The sequence below is a fragment of the Sphaerodactylus townsendi genome, linkage group LG01 (assembly GCF_021028975.2).
Source record: "Sphaerodactylus townsendi isolate TG3544 linkage group LG01, MPM_Stown_v2.3, whole genome shotgun sequence".
In the NCBI taxonomy this organism is placed as follows: domain Eukaryota; kingdom Metazoa; phylum Chordata; class Lepidosauria; order Squamata; family Sphaerodactylidae; genus Sphaerodactylus; species Sphaerodactylus townsendi.
In genome coordinates this window covers 185,002,182-185,026,687 of record NC_059425.1, presented here as the reverse complement: position 1 = coordinate 185,026,687, position 24,506 = coordinate 185,002,182, and the positions used below count along the sequence as shown (strand labels likewise).

General features: G+C 46.5%; 1 protein-coding gene across 1 annotated transcript in view; it reads left to right on the top strand.

The window, feature by feature from the left end:
- Nucleotides 1–1,039: 1,039 nt before the first annotated feature.
- Nucleotides 1,040–24,506, top strand: part of BFSP1 (beaded filament structural protein 1) — a 59,050-nt gene continuing 35,583 nt past the window's right edge. The window contains exons 1-2 of the mRNA XM_048501377.1: nt 1,040–1,610; nt 13,987–14,047. Of these exons, the coding sequence (XP_048357334.1) occupies nt 1,195–1,610; nt 13,987–14,047 (477 nt within the window). The 5' untranslated portion in view covers nt 1,040–1,194. The remainder of the gene's footprint in view (nt 1,611–13,986; nt 14,048–24,506) is intronic.

Genomic DNA, 24,506 nt, shown 5'->3' with positions numbered 1-24,506 from the left:
AGATGTATTCCTTCAATAGAGTCCGGAAGTACCCACCTGGAAACCTGGGATGGGCTAAAGGGGACTTACCAGCAGCAAAAACAAACAAAAACAAACAAAAACAAAAACCCACCAAGCTCTAGGCTGGCATTGCTGACAATGTGGCAACATCACCTATGGCACACACTGGAAGTGATGTCATCATGTCACCAGGGATGTTGGGATGCTCTAGCACTTGAACAACAACTCTACAGTGGAAGTTATTTTTACCATTGAGTTTCACACAAAGACCAGAGTATCTTTGCTTCATGATGCTGGGGGGAAGAATTAGGACTAATTTGAAAATGCTGGGGGGAAGAATTAGGACTAATAAAAGGAAACACTTCTTCACGCAACGTGTGATTGGTATTTGGAATATGCTGCCACAGGAGGTGGTGATGGCCACTAACCTGGATAGCTTTAAAAGGGGCTTGGACAGATTTATGGAGGAGAAGTCGATTTATGGCTACCAATCTTGATCCTCCTTGATCTGAGATTGCAAATGCCTTAACAGACCAGGTGCTCGGGAGCAACAGCCGCAGAAGGCCATTGCTTTCACATCATGCATGTGAGCTCCCAAAGGTATCTGGTGGGCAACTGCGAATAGCAGAGAGCTGGACTAGATGGACTCTGGTCTGATCCAGCTGGCTTGTTCTTATGTTCTTATGTTCTTATGATTTTGACGTGCCACAAAACCTCAAATTTGCAGTCACTAGAAAAGAGGAAAGCTTTAAGTTCCTGTTTTAGAAACAACATCCACAATGACACAGACATGAGTTCAGGGCGATATCCGCATGCCAAAATCCCTGGCTGGGAAGGATGAAAGGCCAGCGGAATGCTTTGCACCCATCCTCTAAATCCTATGTCTATCTAGCGTTCTAATCCAACCGGAAAAAGCCAGACAGCCTGCTCCCCTTTGCTTTTAGCTGGGCCACACACAATTGAAACAGATGGGAAAGGAACAAAGCAAAAACGCTGACCGAATTTTTCACAAGAGCCGTCCAAGGGCGAGAAGGCGGAGCGATTTGATTTTTATTTAGTTTCTCCTGTGGAGAGTTGGGGGTTAAGGATCGCAGATTATTTTGCCATTTTGAGCGTGGCAGGAGAGCCGAGTGCATTCTCTTCTTTTTCAGATGCACTGACCTCTTCGTTTCCAGCCTGGACGGAGAACGGCAGATGCAAAGGGGATTGTCAGGCGAGCACGATTCTCCCCACGCCGCCATGTACAGAAGCAGCTACCTGCGCGAAGTGCGCAAGGAGAAGTATGAGCGCTCCGACGCTTACGAAGAGCTGCCGGAATCGCCAGAGTTTGGCAGTCTCGCCCAAGCCCAAGGCCTGGAAAATCTGCAGGAGCTCAATGAACGGTTCGCCAACTACATCAATCGGGCTCGGGTCCTTGAGCAGCGCAATGCCATTTTCCGCAAGCAGCTCGAGACCTTCCAGCGTATGGATGAACTGGCTGGGTTAGAAGAAGCTTTCGCGGCCCAGATTGACCTCAACCGCCAGCGTGTTCGTGAACTGGCCACGGACCGGTCCAAGCTGGAACGGGAAGAGAAAGATGCACAGCGCATGCTGGACGAATTCCGTAACAAGTAAGATGGGTACAGCTGAACCATGAGGTCCTAAACACGGTTTATTATCAACAGAGTCTCATAACTGCTGGTTGTGGGTTTGCTGGGCTGTGTGGCCATGGTCTGGTAGTTTTTGTTCCTAATGCTTCGCCCGCATCTGTGGCCGGTCTATCTATCTATCTATCTATCTATCTATCTATCTATCTATCTATCTATCTATCTATCTATCTATCTATCTATCTATCTATCTATCTATCTATCTATCTATCTATCTATCTATCTATCTATCTATCTATCTATCTATCTATCTATCTATCTATCTATCTATCTATCTATCTATCTATCTATCTATCTATCTATCTATCATCTATCATCTATCTATCATCTATCATCTATCATCTATCTATCTATCATCTCTCTGTCTGTCTGTCTGTCTGTCTGTCTGTCTGTCTGTCTGTCTGTCTGTCTGTCTGTCTGTCTGTCTGTCTGTCTGTTTATTATTTGGTTTTGTATACCACCCTATCCCCGGAGGACTCTGGGCGGTGCGCAACATAAAATTTCCCCACAGATGCAACCAAAACAAGGGGAGCAAGAACTAAATCCAGATAGATAAATTACAAACCACACAAGCTCCACTAATTATAAAATATAATAACTAAAATCCCTTTAAAACAGCAGTTAGTGCAATACAATGACGTCCAGCGTATTCAGAGACATGTCACGGTGAGATGTATTTCTCTGCATGGAACAATCCCTCCCTGATTTTTAGGGACTTGTTGAAACAAACAAGGCTCAAACAAATAACCCGGATTGTCTTGTATAACTTATTTTGTGCAGTGTGGCTTACATGCCCTGCGCAGGTGGAAAAGGCCATCAAACTGTAGCCTATTTATGGCAACCCCATGGGGTTTTTAAGGCAAGAGCGGTTTAGAGGTGGTCTGGCATTTCCTGCCTCTGCATAACAACCCTGCACTTCACCAGTGGTCTCTCATCCAAGTACTAACCCATGCTAACCCTGCTAAACTTTGGGGATGTCCAGTGATGGTGAACCTATGGCACGGGTGCCAGAGGTGGCACTCGGAGCCCTCTCTGTGGGCACGCGCACACAGAGTTCATTATGCAATTTGGGCATTCGGTCTCGAAAAGGTTCGCCACCACTGGACTAGAGCCAGATGCAATGTCTTCTCCCCTGCCCTTTTACAAGGTCGGATTGTGAAGCTCCCCCTATCGGACAGACTATGCCCACATTGTCCTACTGCGGTGGAAACACTGGAGCATATTGTATGTTACTGTCCAAAATACAATTCACAGAGGGAAGCATTATTATCATCAATCATGGGTAAAGCGTCTCCCAAAGTTTGCATGGTAAAACTATTTAATAGTAATGATCCTCTGATTTTAGGGAAAACAGCTGACTAGTTTGTTTGTTTGTTTGTTTGTTTGTTTGTTTGTTTATTCATTCAATTTGGTAAACCGCCCTACCCCCAAAGGGCTCAGTTGCAGGTCATGTCGCTAAGAGGGAATTAACAGCATACGTTATACCTTTCCTTGTTGTAATTTTATGTAGCACAAATATGCCTAATAAATCCAGAGGTGGGATCCAGCAGGTTCTCACAGGTTCCCGAGAGTAGGTTACTAATTATTTGTGTGTGCTGAGAGGGGGTGACTCATTGGTGATTTTGCCACGTGATTTTTGCCTTAGTTATGCCCCTCCTCTCAGCAGTAGCGCGCAGAACTTGAAGCAGTCTAGCAGGAGGTGCACCGGCGTGCGTGGCAGCCTGCACCTGCGTGCATTCGTTTCCTGCCCAAGGACCGGTGCAGCGACTGCGTCCTTGCCACAGCCCTACCCAGGAATGCCCCACCCCAGAATGCCCAGCCACGCCCCTGTTGTGCCCCGCCCAGTCCCATTGGCGCTACGCCACAGCTTGAATCCCACCACCATGGGAACCTGTTACTAAAATTTTTGGATCCCACCACTGAATAAATGTATTTGTAACTAATAGCCCTCCCATTTGTTAAACCTCAATAATTCAACAACAATGTGAATTTTGAATGGTGAAAAAGGTTGGCCATAGGTTTTTTTTTATTCAGGGTAAAAGGTGTTTCTTGGAGTCTGATATTTCTGGTCTTTCCTGGTACTAAATAGACGATCTACCCATTTTAACTTATTGTGGCTTTACAATTTGACATAGTGATTTATGAAAAATCAAGTCGTTTCAGAAGGAAGAACGTAGCACGTGCTGACGCATATTGTTGTGTGTCTTTTGAGACATTGAGTGCGAGGCTATGCATTATGAAAGTTATGGAATGAGATGTGTCCCCCGTATGATTCTTCCATCTTCCCAAAGCAGCTCAAAACATAAAGGCACACGAAGCAATAAATATAAACTGTAAGGCCAGGGAAGTACCTGAGCTTGTGTAAGTTTTCAAAAGTCTCTCGTGTCAGCATGATGGACGATGTGCATGCCTCAGCAAGCAATAGATTTTACGGTTCCTCCAGCAAAGAGTGAGAAGAAAAAGAAATATGATTTTTAGGAACTTGTTCAAGCCAACAAGACTAAAGCAAATAACATAGATTAATGTGAACATTGCGCAAGTTTATTGCAGCATCAGCTTTTGAGGGATGGAGTTCACTTTGCCAGACACTTGGCATGAAACCTTAGCTTGCAGACATTCAAACATAGGCAGCTTCCACATACACTTACCCCATTTCCAAAATGTTTTCTATCCCATCGTTTACAACGAAGTATGTCTGCACTCCTCTCCTCCGAATGTTGTTTCCTGGTGACTGTTGTTGCTGTTGTTTTCATCAATGCACTGCAGCAATGATCCACAGCATTGCTGATTAGATGGTCCAAAAAAACCAGGACAAAGGTGGGCAAGCACTGAAGGGGAGGTTTGGCAGCTGCACAGGTGGATATGAAAAATGGCCTGCCATTTTGGCAGGAAAGAAAGGACATTTCAATATAAGAACATAAGAACTAGCCTGCTGGATCAGACCAGAGTCCATCTAGTCCAGCACTCTGCTACTCGCAGTGGCCCACCAGGTACCTTTGGGAGCTCACGTGCAGGAGGTGAAAGCAATGGCCTTCTGCTGCTGCTGCTGCTCCTGAGCACCTGGTCTGCTAAGGCATTTGCAATCTGAGATCAAGGAGGATCAAGATTGGTAGCCATAGATCGACTTCTCCTCCATAAATCTGTCGAAGCCCTTTTTAAAGCTGTCCAGGTGAGTGGCCATCACCACCTCCTGCGGCAGCATGTTCCAAACACCGATCACACGTTGCGTGAAGAAGTGTTTCCTTTTATTAGTCCTAATTCTTCCCCCCAGCATTTTCAATGGATGCCCCCTGGTTCTCGTATTGTGAGAAAGAGAGAACAATTTCTCTCTGTCCACATTTTCTACCCCATGCATAATTTTATAGACTTCAATCATATCCCCCCTCAGATGCCTCCTCTCCAAACTAAAGAGTCCCAAACGCTGCAGCCTCTCCTCATAGGGAAGGTGCTCCAGTCCCTCAATCATCCTCGTTGCCCTTCTCTGCACTTTTTCTGTCTCCTCGATATCCTTTTTGATTGCGCTGTGAAGAAAGCTGGATCAGAAACATGTCAACAAGAAACATCGTTGTACAAGTGTTTTCAGAAACAGTGAAGAAAAAGCTGCTTGGAAATGTTGCTGGAACCAAATGAGGGGAAAAAATTGTGTGGAGGCCCATGCAGGAAATGTTTTACTAACATTCTGGAAATGGTATAAGTGACTTGTGTGGAAAAGTTCATCCATTCTTAGAAGGAAAAAAGATGTGCGGTTTAAAGCTAGAGCCGAAGTTAGGGGACACTGCGCCCAGGGCAAGCGTGTGCCCTGCACCCCTGCCATGCCCCTTCCTGGCATGCCACACCCTGGAATGCCCTGCCATGTCCCCCGAACGCCCCTGGAACGCCCTCGCACCAACGTGCGCCCGGTGCATCTCACCCCCCTGTCCTCTTGGTGCTACGCCACTGGTTTAAAGGCTAGGGTATCATTGGCATGTAGAATTCGTCAGTGTGCTAGGTAACAGAATCAAACATTTGCAATTGCCATTGCCATTGGTGTGAAGGCCACAGACCACCTTAAGAAACTTACCACTTATAGTAATTTAGAAAAAAATGTGTTCTTTGTTTCAGTTCTTTTTTAGCCACTATACAGATACTCAAAAAGAGGATGTCTATGTACCTTTTGAATTTTGCATAGATATCTGTCCCCAACTAAACCACTTTCACGTGGCTTTAAAAACCCATAGAAGTTTACATTTTCTTTCTCTATGGCTGTTTCCGCACGGGCGGAATACAGCGACCCAGGGACGCTAAAAACAGCATCCCTGGGGAGGGGTTCACACAGCCGGCCTCGCAACCCCCGAGCAGCGCGAAGCTGCTGTTTACGAACCTCGCTCCCTGAGCGAGGTATTTCAGAAACAGCGACTTCCAAACGCTGCCGTGCGAACGGCAGCAGCTGGAAGGTGCCATTCCTCCCCTTTCTCGAATGCCTACCTTGTCTCCTGGCTTCTGGCTTGTTGCAGAGGCCAGGGGACACGCCCCCCTGGCCTGCGACTCCAGAGCCATCACTCCAGGCTGCGGAGGCATGTCCCCTGGCTTCTGCAATGAGCTAGAAGCCAGGAGACAAGGTAGGCGTTTGGCAACGGCGCAGCTTGTGCGAAGGCTGCGCCGCCGCCTGCCGCCCTCCCAGAACCGTCCATGCGAACGGTCCCAAGGGGGGTGCATCGGCATTGTTTATGCTGACACCCTCCCACACCGTTGCGGTGCAGAAAGAGCCAGAGTGTCTGGCTTGACCTGACCTGGATGGTCCAGGATAGCATGACGTTGCCAGATTTTGGCAGGTAAGCAGGGTTGGCCCTGGTGAGCCCTTGGATGGGAGACCACCAAGGAAGACCAGGGTTGCTTCAGAGGCAATGGCAATGGCAAACCACCTCTGCCATGACCTGGATGGTCTAGACTACCCAGATCTCATCAACTCTCACAAACTATGGAGGATCAACCTTGGTTATTGCTTGGATGGGAGACCACTGGGGAAGTCCAGGATCATTACTCAAAGACGAGCACCATTCCGTCACCAAAGTGTGTATTTATCTGTCTCTCCAATCTATCTGCACACATAAATGCAGAGGTGGGATCCAGCAGGTTCTCACAGGTTCCCGAGAGTAGGTTACTAATTATTTGTGTGTACTGAGAGGAGGTTACTAATTGGTGATTTTGCCACGTGACTTTTGCCTTCGTTACGCCCCTCCTCTCAGCAGTAGCGCACAGAACTTGAAGCAGTCTAGCAAAAGGTGCACCGGCGTGCATGGCAGCCTGCGCCTGCGTGCATTCATTTCCCGCCCAAGGACCGGTGCAGCGGCTGCATCCTTGCCACTGCCCCACCCAGGAATGCCCCGCCCACAGAATGCCCGGCCACGCCCACGGAATGCCCCGCCCAGCTCCATTGGTGCTACGCCAAAGTTTGAATCCCACCCACCATGGGAACCTGTTACTAAAATGTTTGGATCCCACCACTGCATAAATGCATATAATACATGCATATTTGTCACTGTATACTGAGTTTTCGCTTCATGCACCAGATGAAGTGGGTTCTTCCCCTGTAAAATGCTTATTCTACAAAAAAAAGTTGCAGGTGACAATGAAACAGCATTGTGACCTCTAAAGGAAACTGGATCAAGGCATATCCAGAAGAATTACATTTGGGGGAAAAATCGGATCATTTTGCATTAGTTTAATATACAGGAACACCAGTACAAATCAAATCAATTTTATTACAATCCAAGATCTGCAATCCAAAAACAAAACATGTATAAATCTATCTTGTAAAACACGCAGTCAATAAAACATTGATCCACCTAAGATATAAATAGAAATGATAAACGAGCCACTTTCTTTTGCCCTATTTCGCATGATGCAGTAGCACAAATTTTGCTACATGATAGGATGTTTTCAGCAACACTATCAGCAAGACGAAGAGAGACATAAAATGGTTTGTTTTACAAGGAAATTTAGACAAAATTGGAGTAATATGTCTAATATGGATATTCTGATAAAAGCAGCAATGTCAATCTGTAAAAATAGACAATTTTTACTGATCTTCTAGTGATCCCATGAGCTGATGCTGTGGTTCTCAACCTTCTTAATGCCGTGACCCTTTAATACAGTTCCTCATGTTGTGGTGACCCCCAACCCTAACATTTATCCATTTTACAGATGGAAAACACTGATGCAGAAAGTCTTAGGTGACCCCTGTGAAAGGGTTGTTTGTCCCGACCCCCAGTATGAAAACCACAGAGCTAAAAGTGTTGTTTTAAATTATATTTATGTTTTATATATGATGTTTTATGCTGTACACCGCCCTGAGCCCCTTGGGGATAGGGCGGTATATTAAATAAATAAATAAATAAATAAATAAATAAATAAATAAATAAATAAATAAATAAATAAATAAATATGATGATGATGATGATGATGATGATGATGATGATAATAATAATAATAGTAATAATTATAATAGGGAGATGAAAGAAAAACATGTGGTTTTGTCCCTTGAAGGAAAGGAAAGAATTCATACAACCAACTATTCCCCCCCCCCTCAGTGGGTTGAATCCTACAAATCTATTCCACTAATGGTGCTGCCTTCCTTTGATGCAAAGCCACTTCACACATGAAGTGGCCTTATACTTTCTATCTCTGTTGCAACGGTCCATCTTTCTGCCTGCATGGAAAACCAGCTCACAAGACCTGTGAAACTGTGGCCTGCAACTAGAGGGCTTGTGAGTCCCTCCTCATCCCATTTGCAACGCCTGGAGAGGGTGGGGCTGGGCAGCCACTTAAAAAGCTGCAGCAACCCAAGACAGCAGCCAAAGGATAGTGACTCAAGGGCACTGCCTGGTTGGGAGCAGGGTGGACCACCCTCTTTTCATTCTTTTTTGGTCTGACTTGGTATAGAAGAAGAAGAAGAAGAAGAAGAAGAAAAAGAAAAAGAAAAAGAAAAGAAGAAGAGAAGAAGAGAAGAAGAAGAAGAAGAAGAAGAAGAAGAAGAAGAAGAAGAAGAAGAAGAAGAAGAAGAAAGAGAAGAGTTGGATTTATATCCCCCCTTTCTCTCCTGTAAGGAGACTCAAAGGGGCTTACAATCTCCTTGCCCTTCCCCCCTCACAACAAACACCCTGTGAGGTAGGCGGGGCTGAGAGAGCTCAGAAGAACTGTGACTAACCCAAGGTCACCCAGCTGCTGTGTGTTGGAGTGCACAGGCTAATTTGAATTTCCCAGCTAAGCCTCCACAGCTCAAGTGGCAGAGCGAGGAATCAAACCCGGTTCGTTCAGATTAGAGTACACCTGCTGTTAACCATTACACCACTGCTGCTCCTTTAGGAGTGGTGAATGGGCCCACCTCTCCTCCAAGAGAGGCAGGGGGGCAGGCCTAGTAGGCTTTAGTGGAAAGTCTTATTTTATTATTTTTGATTTATGTATTTTTGGTTACATTTTTATTGTACTACATATTTATATATTGTATTGATTATTGTATTGATTATTGTATTGACTGTATATGTCAGTGATGGTGAACCTTTTTGAGACTGAGTGTCCAAATTGTAACCCAAACCTCACTTATTTATCACAAAGTGCCAACCCGGCACATTTAACCTGAATGCTGAGATTTTAGTTTAGAAAAAAACGGTTGGCTCCCTCTTCCTCTGCCCCACCCGTTTGAGCAGGGGCCAGCCTGCTGTAGCTTCCAGCAAGTCCCACGTGCACTGCTCTGTGCCTCTCTAGCATCTCTGCCTCCTCTGTGCCCACCCCCTCCCCCCCCCAGGCAGCAGCCACCCGGAGCACAGGCACCAGGCCTGCCAGCCGAGTTCTCCCTGCTTACCGCGGTGTGTGCACGTCGTGCTCAGTGGCCCAGACCAGCCTAGATGTGTGTACGTGTGTGTGTGTGTGTGGGTGGGTGGGTGGGGGTGGGGTGATTTTCCACCCTCACATGACGAACTCTGTGTGCGCGTGCCCAAAGAGGGATCTCCGAGTGCCGCCTCTGGCACCCGTGCCATAGGTTTGCCATCACTGGTATATGTTGACTATGTGTAAGCCACCCTGAGCTGGGGTAGGGCAAGATGTAAATCCAATAATTATAATAAAACTGAATCAGACCATTGGTCCATCAAGACCAGTATTGTCCACTCAGTCTGACAGCTGCTCTCCAGGGTCTCAGGCAGAGGTCTTTCACTTTGCCTACTAGCTGGTCCTTTAAACTGGAAATGCTGGGTATTGAACCTGGGACCTTCTGCATGTCAAGAAGATGCTCTATCAGAGAGCCACAACTCTACCAGAAATACATGATTCTGCCTTATAATGAATCAGAGTTTTGGTCCATCAAGGTCAGTACTGCCTACTCAGATCGGCAGCTGCTCTTCATGGTCTTGGGCTGAGGTTTTTCACATCACCTGCAACTTGGTTCTTTAAGCTGGAGATGGCCGGGATTGAACCTGGGACCTTCTGCATTCCAAGTAGTGCCCTACCACTGAGCCTCAGCCACTCCTTCCCTTGAGGCCTTCTTCTAGTACAAGCTGCTTTCCCTTGCATCAGGGTAAGATGCCTTTTCCTGAACAATGGCACCATCACTGATGGAACCGATTGGTGGGATCCAACTCCATGTGTAGTTTGTTGCCATTGGGTGGTGGCAGTGGTGGAATCCAAAATTTTTAGTAACAGGTTCCCATGGTGGTGGGATTCAAACTGTGGCGTAGCGCCAATGGGGATGGGCGGGGCGCACCGGGGGCGTGGCCAGGCATTCCGGGGGCAAGGCATTCCTGGGCGGGGCTGTGGCAAGGACACAGCTGCTGTGCCAGTCCTTGGGTGGAAAACGAATGCACGCAGGCGCAGGCTGCCACACACGCCGGTGCACCTCCTGCTAGACTGCTTCAAGTTCTGCGCGCTACTGCTGAGAGGAGGGGCGTAACGAAGGCAAAAATCAAGTGGCAAAATCACCCATTAGTAACCCCCTCTCGGCACGCACAAATAATGAGTAACCTACTCTCGGGAACCTGTGAGAACCTGCTGCATCCCACCTCTGGGTGGTGGGATACCAATGCATTGTGGTTGACTTCCTTACCTAGAGACAGACAGTAGTGTTTACAAAGCTGGAGGATATTCAAGAGAGAATCACTGTATTTGTGTGTAAACAAGCACCAGAATATATCCTCTTTCATACACCTTTTATGCTTCCAAAAGTCAGCGGGTTGGATCCGGTGCAAAATTTCCACTTGCGTTTGAGCTCTTGCAGGAGCAGAAATACAAGAAAAAAAGACAGCAGTAACCACTCTGCACGGCCAATCAAACCTCCAATGGCCCTCCCAGTTTATGGAAGATCTTGTGCAACTGGTTTCTGGGCACAACTATAAATAAGGAGGAAAGGATTTAGCTTCCTGTAAGAGTCAGTTTATGTTCCTGTTTGCCCAACATTGGATCCAGGCCACTGTTTGTCTCCATCATGAATGCAGCAAAAGTCCCACCGGACCCTGCCCGCTTATGAAAATCTCCAAGAATTTCCGAATCTGGATTAGCAGCCCCAATACCATATGGAATATGGACTACAATTCATATTCTGTCCCTGCAGTCCAGTTACAGTAATTTAACCCATAGAGCACTCAAGTGGTATCTGTTTTATTCTGACATATACAGAATTGTTAAAAGATGAAAGATTTATATGGTCTGAAGAGAAACCAGATCATGGTGAGCTATATTAAAAGCAGAAAAGATCCTCAATATCCACCAACGAGCCTTCATCACTGAAAGAAGAAATAAAGTTATTTCATAGGAGTGACACGTGTGTAATAGGTAAATTGTACTAAAGAGGGTTGTTAGAAAGATATTAATAATTATTTGAATTCACAGTCTAAATGAAAAAAGAAACTGAAAGTGTAAAGTGTATGTTCTAATGGGAAGTTTGGTTTCTCTCTCTCTGGCCCTTTCCACATGGGCCGTAAAAAGCGCCCTGGGGACAGCAAAAACGCCGTCCTCAGGGAGCTGTTCGCATGGGGGGGTGCAGCTGCTGTGCAGCCACGCCACCCTCGCGCCTCCCAAGGGGCGTGAAGCCGCCATTTTCCCACCTCGCTTCCCCAGCAAGGTTTTGGGAAAATGGCGGCTGGAAGGCGCCATCCCTCCCCACTTTCCCCATCAACTTACCTTCTCTGAGACCGTCCGGTGCGTCGCCGAGGCCTGGGGACACTCCCCCCTGCCCTGCGACTCCGGAGCGGTCATGCAGGGCAGGGGGGCGTGTCCCCTGGCCTCGGCAACACGCCAGACGGTCACGGAGAAGATAAGTTGATCGGGCGATGGCGCAGCGCGGCGCCGTTGTCCCGGTAGTTTCTGGGACCGTTTGTGTGAACGGTCCCAGGGGGGTTGGGTCAGCGTCATATACGCCGACCCAACCCCCATCATGGCCATGCGGAAACGGCCTCTCTTTGGAAGGGATTTTTTTCTCGGTGTTAATGAGTGGGTAAACCACTAGGGAAATCAACGTATAGATTTTTATTTCATGCTTTGCAAGCATGGATTATTGATATATTTATTAATTTGTAGATTTGTGAAAATTAATAAAGAGATACACACACACACACACAGATTTGTTAATTTTGATTTTTTTTCTGCATTTGTTTCTGCCCCATGAATGAGAAATTCCCTTCAATTACATTACTGCAAGAGGCGTTTCCCCAAAAGATGGGATTTTACTGGGATGCTGTGTGGTTTCCAGGCTGTATGGCCATGTTGGGATGGGATTTTAGTTATTATTATTATTATTATTATTATTATTATTATTATTATTATTATTATTATTATTATTATTATTATTTTATTATTTTATTAGATTTTTATACCGCCCCATCCCCGAAGGGCTCTGGGCGGTGTACAACATGTAAAACAGTACAATTAAATAGCATTTAAAATAACATTTAAAAGCAGCAATAAAATCTCCTAATACATTTATCAGATATAGGCCCAGATTTAAATTTAATTTAAGATTCAAGATGTAGGTTAGTTGGCGTCCAGCGTTCCAATAATATAAAATCCCTCCCTCCCTACGATAAAGGGAGGCATGGCGAGTCTCAGTGATGGATTAGCGGCCCAGATGTTAAGGGCCAATGACGGGGCACTATTAGCGGCTGGATCCTCCAAAGGCCCGGCGGAACAGCTCCGTCTTACAGGCCCTGCGGAACTCCTCGAGGTCCCGCAGTGCCCGGACAGCTGGTGAAAGAGCGTTCCACCAGGCCGGGGCCAGGGCTGTAAAAGTCCTGGCCCGTGTGGAGGCCAGCCGCATTGTCGAGGGGCCAGGGACCACCAGTAAATTGGCCTCTGCCGATCGGAGAGGCCGCCTAGGGACGTATGGGGTGATGCTGTCTCGAAGATAATTTATTGATGTAGATATTTATACCTTGCTTTTCTTCCCAGTGCTTCTTCCCAAAGCAGTTCTTGTGTTATCATTCCTCCCTCTTCCATTTTATTTTTACAGTCAGGTTAGGTTGTGTCCAGTTAGGCTGAGAGAGAGTACCTAGCCCAAGGTCACAGAGTAAGTTTCTATAGCAGCATGGAGGTTTGAACCTTGGACTTCCTAACCATAGTGACCATTCCACAGAGGAGAGCTTTGGCTACTGCAAGATGTAATGTGCTGCCATCAGCTCTGCTGGAGGGAAGATTTAAGAATATGGAACGTTCTAAAAGAGTTTGTTCATGTGATATGACCACGGTTGAAACACTTGACCATTCTTTGTTTCTATGCCCTAAATACAATAAGATACGCGTGAAATACATGAATTCCATTTTCTTGCAATGTTCTCAGTGGCATGAGTGTTATAAGATACCCAATCTCCTGAACAGCTCTGATGTGCTCTTTTGTGAAACTGTTGCAAATTTTATACTGGAAATTAGTACCGTGTTTCCCCGAATATAAGACAGTGTCTTATATTAATTTTTGCTCCCCAAGATGCGCTATGTCTTATTTTCAGGGGATGTCTTATATTTCTGTCTTCTGTTCGTCAGGCATGCTTCCAAACAAAAACTTTGCTACGTCTTACTTTCAGGGGATGCCTTATATTTCGCACTTCAGCAAAACCTCTACTACGTCTTATTTTCTGGGGATGTCTTATATTCGGGGAAACAGGGTAGTTTTAACTGCATTTCTTAACCTTGTTTTGTTTTAAATTTTTTTCCTGTTTTATATGCCAATAAAGGCTTGCGTTGTGTTGTAGTGACCATTCCTAACCTTGATGGTCTTGTGCTGAAAGTTTCTTGTGGCGAGCAGGGTCATAGAGAACAGAAATCTGAGCCATTGGCGTATTACTATTAATCCATATTTGTCTTCTGTTTCACTTCTTTGTAGGTACAGAAATGAATGTGAGTATCAGCAAATGCTGAAAGGAACCCTGGAACGCCTTAACAAGGTTAGTTCACTGTTTGGGAGACACAATGTCCCCCCCCCCCAATTTTCTTTCCTCTTGTATCATTTGTGACGATATGGGTACTGTCCTACAGGGGTCAGCAATGGTTGTACAACCTGTCCAACCACTACGCCGTAGTGACTACAGTCATCTTTGGAGGCCCTGCTTTGGAGGTCCATATCTTCTGAAGATAGGGCTGGGGTGGGGGTGGGGTGGCAGCCCAGGAGAGGGCATTCTTAATCATAGCACCAAAGCTCCCGAACTATCTTCCCTGCGAGATTTGTGTGTTCCCATCTGTTGCCATCTTCGACCAAAAGGTGGAGCCTTTTATGTATTGTTTAACTTTTCCTCAGCGTTCCCTCATTCCTGACCAATTTCTAATTGGTATGTTATGTGTTTTTTATTTTTATTTTTTTACATATTTTAACTGTTTTTGATTTAATTATACTTGTTGGGAGTTGATTTTAATGTTTTTCAAAGTGATTTTATGTTTTGAGTATGTTATGATTTCATGTATGTTTTAAATGGTTATCTGCCTTGATTAGTGTGACCAGACGTCCCGCTTTTGGCGGGACAGATCTGCTTTTAACCAATTTGTCCCACATCCTGCGGGGTTTTTTAAATGTCCAATTTTTGGAAGGCTGCCGCACTGCCTTCTGGGGTGCTCCCCTTTTCCCGCCCTGTGACAGGGCGGGAAACAGGGGAGTGCCCCAGAAGGCAGTGTGGCAGCCTCCCGCACGCGTCCCGCTTTAAAAAGGTGAAAATCTGGTCACCTTAGCCTTGATGGCCCTTGTAAGGGCAGAAAGGTAGATAGAAATGTTGTAAAGAATAATAAATGCCACACTCTTGCTCCTGATAGTCTTGGATGGGGGTTGGGGTAATTGGGTTGCCAATCTCCAAGGCAGGGGTCTGCAACCTGCAGCTCTCCAGATGCTGGCAGGGGCTGTTGGGATTTGTAGTCCATGAACATCTGGAGAGCCGCAGGTTGCAGACCCCTGCTCCAAGGAAAGTCTGGGGATTTCCTGAAATTACATCCGATCCCCAGACTATATAGATTGGTTCCCCTGGAGAAAATTGCTGCTTTGGATGGTGGGTTCTACAGCATTATAGTCCTCTAAAGTCCTTCCCTTCCCCAAATCCAAGCTCCGCCCCAAATCTCCAGGAATGTCCCAATCCTCAGTGGGGAGGTAGTTCTCTTTTTCCTAAGCACTAAAAACCTGCAGCGCAGATCCAAACAAGAAACCCTAACGGATGAAAGATTCCTGAGAGCTGAACAACCAAGTCACTGTGCAGATGAACATGCAGCCACACTTCCGTACGTACCAGTCTGCTGGAAAAGTGTGGTGTGTGGGCTCAATGTGCAGAAGGCCCATGGATAGGGCAGAGTGCAGGGGAAAGTTACCTTAATGTGCACATGAACAGACATTATGCTGCCTTCTACTAAATCAGGGGTCTGCAACCTGCGGCTCTCCAGATGTTCATGGACTGCAATTCCCATCAGCCCCTGCAAGTATGGCCAATTGGCCATTCTGGCAGGGGCTGATGGGAATTGTAGTCCCTGGTCCATCAAGGTCAGTACTGTATACTCAGTACTGTATACTCTGGGGTCTCAAGAATATAACCCCTTTTTGTCCCAATGACCAGGTTCTATAGTCTAAGGTAAGGCTAATACCTAATGTTTCAGAGATTCAATTGAAGTAAACAATCCAAAGAACATTCCATAATCCAAGAAAGTGTCAAAAGGGTTCAATAACAACTAGCGCAGGGGTAGGGAACCTGCGGTTCTCCAGATGTTCAGGAACTACAATTCCCATCAGCCTCTGTCAGCATGGCCAATTGGCCAATTGGCCATGCTGGCAGGGGCTGATGGAAATTGTAGTTCCTGAACATCTGGAGAGCCGCAGGTTCCCTACCCCTGAACTAGCGCAACAGAGCCAGCATGGGGTAGTGCTTAGAGTGGTGAACTCTAATCTGGAGAACTGGATTCAGTTCCCAGCTCCTCCACATGAAGACTTCTGGGCGACCTGAGAGTTCTCTCAGAACTCTCTCAGCCCACACGGAGGCAGGCAATGGCAAACCACCTCCAAACCTCTCCTGTTTGTAGTGGGCAGAGGGCAATTTGGGGGTGGGACAGGGGGGTTCAATTCCAGTGCTTGTCCTGGGCACCTTTTTCTTCAAATAGGCCACTGGGGAAGATGGTGGTGAATTCCTCCCAGTTATCAGTCACTACAGGTCAAGGACATAGGTAAGAGGGGGTTCCTGGGTTCAACCCCCTCATTAAATGTCCGAAGCACCGCCCCCCGTTTGTGTTTTTTCATATTTTTTAGTGTTTTTCAGTTTTTGGCCTGCAGGGGGCGCAGATTTTAGGCTAGCAGCACCAAAATGTCAAGCATTTTTGGGAGACTCTTCTAATGATACCACCTAGGTTTGGTTCAGGGGGTACAAAGTTATGGACTCCCAAAGGGGGTGCCCCCATTGTTTTCAATGGGAGCTAATAGAATATGGGGCTATACATTTGAAGGTCCATAACTTTGTACCCCCTGAACCAAACTTCACCATCATCAGGAGAGTCTCCTAAAGATACCCTGAAAGTTTGGTGCTGCTAGCTTAACAATTGCACCCCTGACAGCAGGCACCCCCCAAATTTCCCCAGATTCTCCTTTTAAATCCACCCTCTTTGGCATGGATTTAAAAGGAAAATCTGAGGTCCCCAATTTAAACATTGAAAGTGATGCTGTTTCAGGGAGGGGGATAATCCATCCCAAAACAGCATCACTTTCAATGTTGTTTTAACTGGGAACCCCAGATTCTCCTTTAAGGTGGATTTAAGAGGGGAGTCTGGTCTCCCTTGGTTAAACACCATTGAAAGTGATGCTGTTTGGGGGTGGATTTCAGCATCACAGTGGCCGCCCGTGGGGGGAGAGCAAAACTCAGATTTTGCACTGGGCTCCATTTTCCTCTGCTCAGAGGGGAGGGCAGAAGGGGCTGCCGGCTGCCGGCTGGGAGCCCAGCTGGTGGGGTGGGGTGCGGCAGGACAGTCTGCCATCCCTGGCCTCAGAGAGCTGCTTTTATAAGCACCAAGGCCAGGGGCGGGGCTTGGGGAGGTGTGGCCACACCCCCAGGGGTGGGCAGGGGTGTGGCCCCACCCCGAACCCACCCTATAAAATATCTATACCTACGTCACTGCTTCAGGTCTGTTTCACCTGTCCTAGTTATACCCTTGACCTTGGCCTTCTGTTACTCATTCCTGGTCCAGAGGCTCTTTACCAGCACCGGCCTATAGATAGAAGTTTTTCATATCACCTCCTTTCTGCTCCTTTTAACTGGAGATGCTGGGACTTGAACCTGGCACTTTCTGCATGTCAGTGGCTCTACCACTGAGCCACAGCCCCACCTCAACCAGGGTCTACAAAACAACCGCCACTAAATATGCTCTGTATCCATATGTCCGTGGTGGCGAACCTTTGGCACTCCAGATGTTATGGACTACAATTCCCATCAGCCCCTGCCAGCATGGTCAATTGGCCATGCTGGCAGGGGCTGATGGGAACTGTAGTCCATAACATCTGGAGTGCCAAAGGTTCACCACCACTGCCATATGTCATTTATGTTCTTATGCAAGCTCAGTTCCCACAGCAAAGAACTGACTTTAAAAAAATGGTTTCTTTCCAGATGAGGCACTTTCTTTGACATGCACAGTGCAGAAATATGTCAGGTGTGGGGTGGGAGCTCAAATCTTTACTTCATGGTCTTTGAAAATCCCCCTCATACCTTTAGAAAAGGCAGTGATTTTCTCTTTCGGAAGAAGCTTTAAAATAAAATAGGTCTTTTATCTTTGATTTCTTACATGTGGAGAAAAATAGATTTTTCTTTTTTCCTCCTTCTGACAGTTCATCTTGTGCTTTTATTATTATTTTTTATTCGATAGTTGATCTTGAATGTTTCCCTCTTCCCCAAACCACAAAAAAAATCTGCTTCTAAATTAATTGCCCTAAATTCTTTCATTCTGTATTTAATTGTCCCCTACCCAAACATTTTTTCAAAGCTTGTTTTAGCCTCCTATGACAGTGGTGGCGAACCTTTGGCACTCCAGATGTTATGGACTACAATTCCCATCAGCCCCTGCCAGCATGGCCAATTGGTCCTATGATGACTTAAATGAAGCTCCCTGCTTTTTTCCAGTTCTATTCAAGAACCCTTTGGATTTTTCCAGAATGCAAGGCTACCACATTGGGGTCACTGCAGTGGCGTAGCGCCAATGGGACAGGGGGCACAACACTCTGGGCGCATGCTGTGGTAGGGGCGTGCCCAGGGAGTGGAGGGGGTATTCTGGGGTGTGGAGATGGATGGTGCCACAGCAGGAGCGCGGGGCGCGCCCATGCCCCAGGTGCAGTTTACCTCGCTCTGCCTTTGGGTCACTGTCCTGCAGCAGGGATCTCTAACCTTTTAAAGCCTGCAAACACCATTTTAATTCTGAGGTGGAGTGGTGAGCACAGCCACAAAATGACTGCCATCGGAGGTGGAGCCAGCCACAAAATAGTTGCTATAGCTTCCTTTCAGTCACCCACTGAAGATCCTTGTGCTGGGCGACAGCTGCTGCCAAAGTCATAGATTTTAAAAATCTGCACAGCCAATCAAATCTCCAATGGCCAATCATCAGACGCTCTGCTCTGTTGACTGTCTGAAAGCACTTGGTTGCCATGGCGGCAATGGGCAGCATATTGGGTACTCCAGGCATAAGTGGTTAACCCTTTGTATCTTAGCAGCAGTGGCGTAATGGTCAAGAGCAGGTATACTCTAATCTGGAGGAACCGGGTTTGATTCCCCGCTCTGCCACTTGAGCTGTGGAGGTTTATCTGGGCAATTCAGATAAGCCTGTGCACTCCTACACATGCCAGCTGGGTGTCCTAGGGCGAATCACAGTTCTTCTGAGCTCTCTCAGCCCTACCTACCTCACAGGGTGTTTGTTGTGAGGGGGAAAGGGAAAGGAGTTTGAGTCTCCTACAGGAGAGAAAGGGGGGATATAAATCCAACTCTTCTTCTTCTTCTTCTTCTTCTTCTTCTTCTTCTTCTTCTTCTTCTTCTTCTTCTTCTTCTTCTTCTTCTTCTTCTTCTTCTTCTTCTTCTTCTACTACTACTACTTCTACTTCTACTTCTTCTTCTTCTTCTTCTTCTTCTTCTTCTTCTTCTTCTTCTTCTTCCATCATATGTGTTGAGATTCTACTTTTCTGCTTAAGATCAGACTGGGAGATTTAAATAGCCCAAGGACAAACTGAACATCCCTGAATACCAGTCCTGCAGGGGCCACTCAAACCAGGCCCTGTAAGCGCTGAACTGCTTCACCGTCTGTCTCCTATTTTGCTTTCACCAGCTGGTAGTAGCCTAATAAAGAGAGACGTTATGATACAGGTCATTATTGAAAAGACTGAACCAAGCTGCTGGGGGGGTCTGGGGCTTTGCTTTGCTTGTTTATGACTAGTAGTGGCCCTCCGGGACAGCCACCCACCACAAACTTTCCTAGTAAGTTAAATGGCCAGTCCACCCCTGGTTTACCGGTCATGTTGTGAATCGTTTCAAAATCGCTTCTGTGAAAAGGAGGTCTTGGTTTTGGCAGAGCTTGCCAGGAAATGTGTGTGTGTGTGTGGGGGGAGGGGGCGTAACTTGCTCTACAGATTGCCTCCTTTATTGGCTGATCCACTGCTCAAGTCATCTCCTGCTAGAGGGTATCAAAAATTGCTTCCCCCCCCCCACTCTTATGAGAGATGGCCTATTTTTCAGCATGAACTTACCACACTCCTTTCCTCCACAAATAAACCAATTCAACCGCAAAAGTGAATTCCGCACAGGCCAAATGTAATGGATGTAGGATGTTATAGAAAACATTTGTGAGTGTGGGCAAGGGGGTAGGATGTGGGAATTTGCATGGGTCCTGTTCCCAAAAGGCAGTGGCGTATCTGCCTAGGGACAAGGGGTACCCCTTGTCCCCGGGCGCCACTCTTCTGGTCACGCAAGAGCAAAATCGGGTCCCCCCACGTGACCAGGAAGTCCTGCTGGGGGAGTCTGGGGGGGAGGTGGGCACCCTAAACCTTGCCCATGTCCATGGTGACATGGGTGGGGTCAAGGGCAGTGGGGGCGGAGCCAAGGTGGGCGGGGCAGGGGCAGAGCATGGGGCGTCCTGAAGACAATTTGTCTCCGGGCGCCATTTACCCCTGGTACGCCTCTGCCAAATGGAGTTTGGCCCATTTTATTCCCCTCCACCTAGGATTTTCAAAAAATCTCTAAACCAGCAATCCTTTTGCACAGTCCTGGGCTGGAGGCACTCCCACGCAAACGTAACAGGCAGGAGATTCTTCATTTCCACCCCTTCCACCTGTTCATTTTGGGTTCCACGCTGTCCACCATCGGGAAGAATCCACCGGCAGATGCTCTCAGCACAGATTCCCTGAGCCCCTGACATTGTACGAAGTCACCCAAGCATGTTTTCTTCCCGTGGCAGCAATTATGACTGCTGTATAGATCGACAGTAACACATTCATTATTGCCCAGCCACTGCAGGGAGGTCCCTTTTCTCTTTTCTTTTGTGTGCTGCGCGTGCGCAGCTAGGGAGGTGCAGCCAATCAGATTGTGGGACAATTGGCACGGCTGCAGGGGTTCATTTCTGTAAGCCAGTGCAGCTGCTCATGTGTTGCAGGAAATGAAAAAAAGAGAAGTATCTCCATGTGAAGGCGTGAAAGCAACCTGGATTGTTTCTGCGGGTGCCAGTTGCTGCCTGCATGGCATGCGTGCAAATAGGAAAAAGGAAAATGGGTTCCTTTATAATGATGCAACCTGTTATGCATATGCCATGTGGAATCCACCAAAGTCCTACAAAATCCCACAAAAATTCAGTGCAACACAATGAAATAGAAATGTACATTATATTTGAACAGTACTGCACTGTGCTTCCAGAACTGTTTAATTGGTTAGGGATGCATCAGGGATGGGACCTAGTGGATTGAGGTGCATTCCTGAACCACTATAGCCTGATTGTATCTGGGTGAGGGGATGTTTCCATTGACTCATGGGGGTGGCAGTCCAGGTGGCTGTTATCTTTATCTGTTGCTGACCTTGGGGCACCGCAGCATCAAAATAACTCTTGCTCACATTCTTTGGGAAAGCCGAAAGGGGGATTATTTCTGAATAAAGAAGGGGGCAAAAGCCAGATCCGTCAGAACGGACTCAGATCTCAGGCTGATTCCGCATGGGCCAAAAACAGCAGTGTGAAAACAGTGTGAAAATGGTGTAAAAGAGTTTAAAATGGTGTAAAAGGGTTTATCTATCCATCCGTCCGCCATACCGCCAGCCAGCCATACGCCCGCCATCGCCATCGCCGCCCGCCCGCCCGCCCATACGCCGCCCGCCACCGCCAGCCGATCCGTCCGTCGTCAAATCCGTCCGTCCGTCCGTCATCCGTCAATCCGTCAAGTCCGTCCGTCCGTCCGTCTGTCTGTCTGTCTGTCTGTCTGTCTGTCTATCTATCTATCTATCTATCTATCTATCTATCTATCTATCTATCTATCTATCTATCTATGGGTTTTATATACCGCCCTATCCCTGGAGGGCTCTGGGCGGTGCACAACATAATTTCCTCTTACAACCCATACAAACAAAACCCCATTAAGTTAAAATTAAAACACAGCGATAAAATTAACAAAGATGCCATCACACAATAAACCCCAATTAAAACCCTCCCAGAGAGGGGGGGAAGCAGGACGAAAAACTGGGTCCCGTAGATGGCAAAGGGAACTCCAAGTTGGAGGAATAAAAGGGGCACTGTTCATACTGTTTTCACACTGTTTTCACACCGCTGTTTTTGGCCCATGCGGAATCAGCCTCAGACTTCAGATCCTCTGAAGATGCCAGCCACAGATGCAGACGAAACGTCAGGAGAGAATGCTGCTAGAACAGGGGCACACAGCCTGGAAACCACACAGAACCCCAATCCAGAGCCTGTTCATTGTTTCAAGGATCGAGACCTAACAGGATGTCAGTCTCCAAGTGGTGGCTAGAAATGTCCTAGGATTATAACCCATCTCCGGGCAACAAAGATCAGTTCCTTGGGAGAAAATGGCTACTTTGGAAGGTGGACTCTAGTCCCTCCAAATGCAGGTGAATAGGAATCCATCATAGTAAAGGGATTTGAGGGTTAGTGCAGCAGCAGCAGCAAGAATTTCCACTGAATTTGGGCCCACCTGTAATGCATCAATCACGACATCCAGCAAAGTGTGTTGTAATATATTCATAAATATGAAACTCAACAGTAGGCGCCGCGGTGCTTTCAGTGACAAAACTGATAAAGGAATGCAATTTCAGAAACCCACTCAGTGTTGTCCAACAGTATGCACTGGAACGGCAAATAACAAAAACCCACAGAGCTAGTCGGTCCTCCGGATAAAATCCAACCTCGGATGCAGACTTCAAAGGCTTGTGGTTATGTCAGATGAATATTCTTGCGGGAAAGTCACATAGCATTGGCTCCAAATGAAAATTTCAAGCTGGGAGGCGAGCTGTAAAACATTTCTCAAACCGGTCGCACAAGTTGTCATCTGACATAACCACAAGCCTTTGAAGTTTGTATTCGAGGTCAGATTTTATCCAGAGGACTGTCTAGCTCTGTGGTTTTTCTTAATATCATTTCAGTATGTCATTGGATAACACTGAGTGTGAGCCCTCCGGAGGAAGACGGTTTATTATTATTATTATTATTATTATTATTATTATTATTATTATTATTATTATTATTATTATTATTATTATTATTATTATTATTATTATTATTATTATTATTAATGGCCTCAATTGGGATAATAATAATAATAATAATAATAATAATAATAATAATAATAATAATAATAATAATAATAATAATAATAATTATTATTATTATTATTATTATTATTATTATTATTATTATTATTATTATTATTATTAATGGCCTCAATTGGGATGATGATGATGATGATGATGATGATGATGATGATGATGATGATGATGATGATGATGATGATGAGGAGGAGGAGGAGGAGGAGGAGGAGGAGGAGGAGGAGGAGGAGGCTGGGAGCAGCTTCTGCCAGGCCTGGTGAGGCAGGGCAAAGGGGGAACGGAGAGGGCTGTGGGGGTGATTTTGCACCCCCATGTGACCCTAATGGCTCTCACCCGGAGAACAGTGCGCCCCCCACGCCTCATTGCAGCTACACGACTGCTGCAATCTCAGGAATTATCATTTGGTAGGATAGTGGGTCCATTATACGTGATTTATATACTGCTGTCTTTTCAAAATTATGCAGGCAAGTCTTGCCTTTTGTCCCAGATATGTGCCTTAATATCCCCAGCTGCTTACATTCTGCCCTCATTGATCTATTCTCAATTCATACCTTTTAATCTGCCTTTGTAAGAAATGAGTGAGTCCTGTCGGTTCAGATTTGATGAGGAAGGACAGTTGCCGATTCTGGATTGGGAAATTCCTGGAGATTGGGGTAATGGGGTAGAGGCTGGGGGAGGCATGGTTTGGGGATGGGAATGGCCTCAATTGGGATATGATGCCATAGAGGCCACTCTACAAAGCAGTCATTTTCTCCAGGGGTTCGGATCTCTGTGATCAGGAGGGAAGTTGTAATTATGGGCGATCTTCAGGCCCCACCTGGAGGTTGGCAACCCATGGAAAGGTACCACAGTAACAGTGCAATCTCAGGCATAGTTACTCCAGTGGCGTAGGAGGTTAAGAGCTCGTGTATCTAATCTGGACGAACCGGGTTTGATTCCCAGCTCTGCTGCCTGAGCTGTGGAGGCTTATCTGGGGAATTCAGAGTAGCCTGTGCACCCCCACACACGCCAGCTGGGTGACCTTGGGCTAGTCACAGCTTCTCGGAGCTCTCTCAGCCCCACCTACCTCACAGGGTGTTTGTTGTGAGGGGGGAAGGGCAAGGAGATTGTAAGCCCCTTTGAGTCTCCTACAGGAGAGAAAGGAGAGATATAAATCCAAACTCTTCTTCTTCTTCTTCTTCTTCTTCTTCTTCTTCTTCTTCTTCTTCTTCTTCTTCTTCTTCTTCTTCTTCTTCTTCTTCTTCTTCTTCTTCTTCTTCTTCTTCTTCTTCTTCTTCTTCTTCTTCTTCTTCTTCTTCTTCTTCTTCTTCTTCTTCTTCTAACAGCGATGTTGTACAGCTGGTAACGAACACACTGACTGGGAGATGTTGTTTACCACCCATCCCAAATGGATTCATTTACAAAGCCCACAGCGGCTTTCACAAAAGACCCCGAATACGCTCAGGGCGTTGTGGTTTCGAACAGGTGGTGTGACCTCTTGCTCCTAGCTGCTGATCTGGAATGCCCTCAGACATTTGCTTTGGCAGACTGCAAAGGAGCGAGCGGAGGGGGCCATTTTGTTGTTTATTCAGACTCTCAATGTTCTCCAGCGACCGTTTGC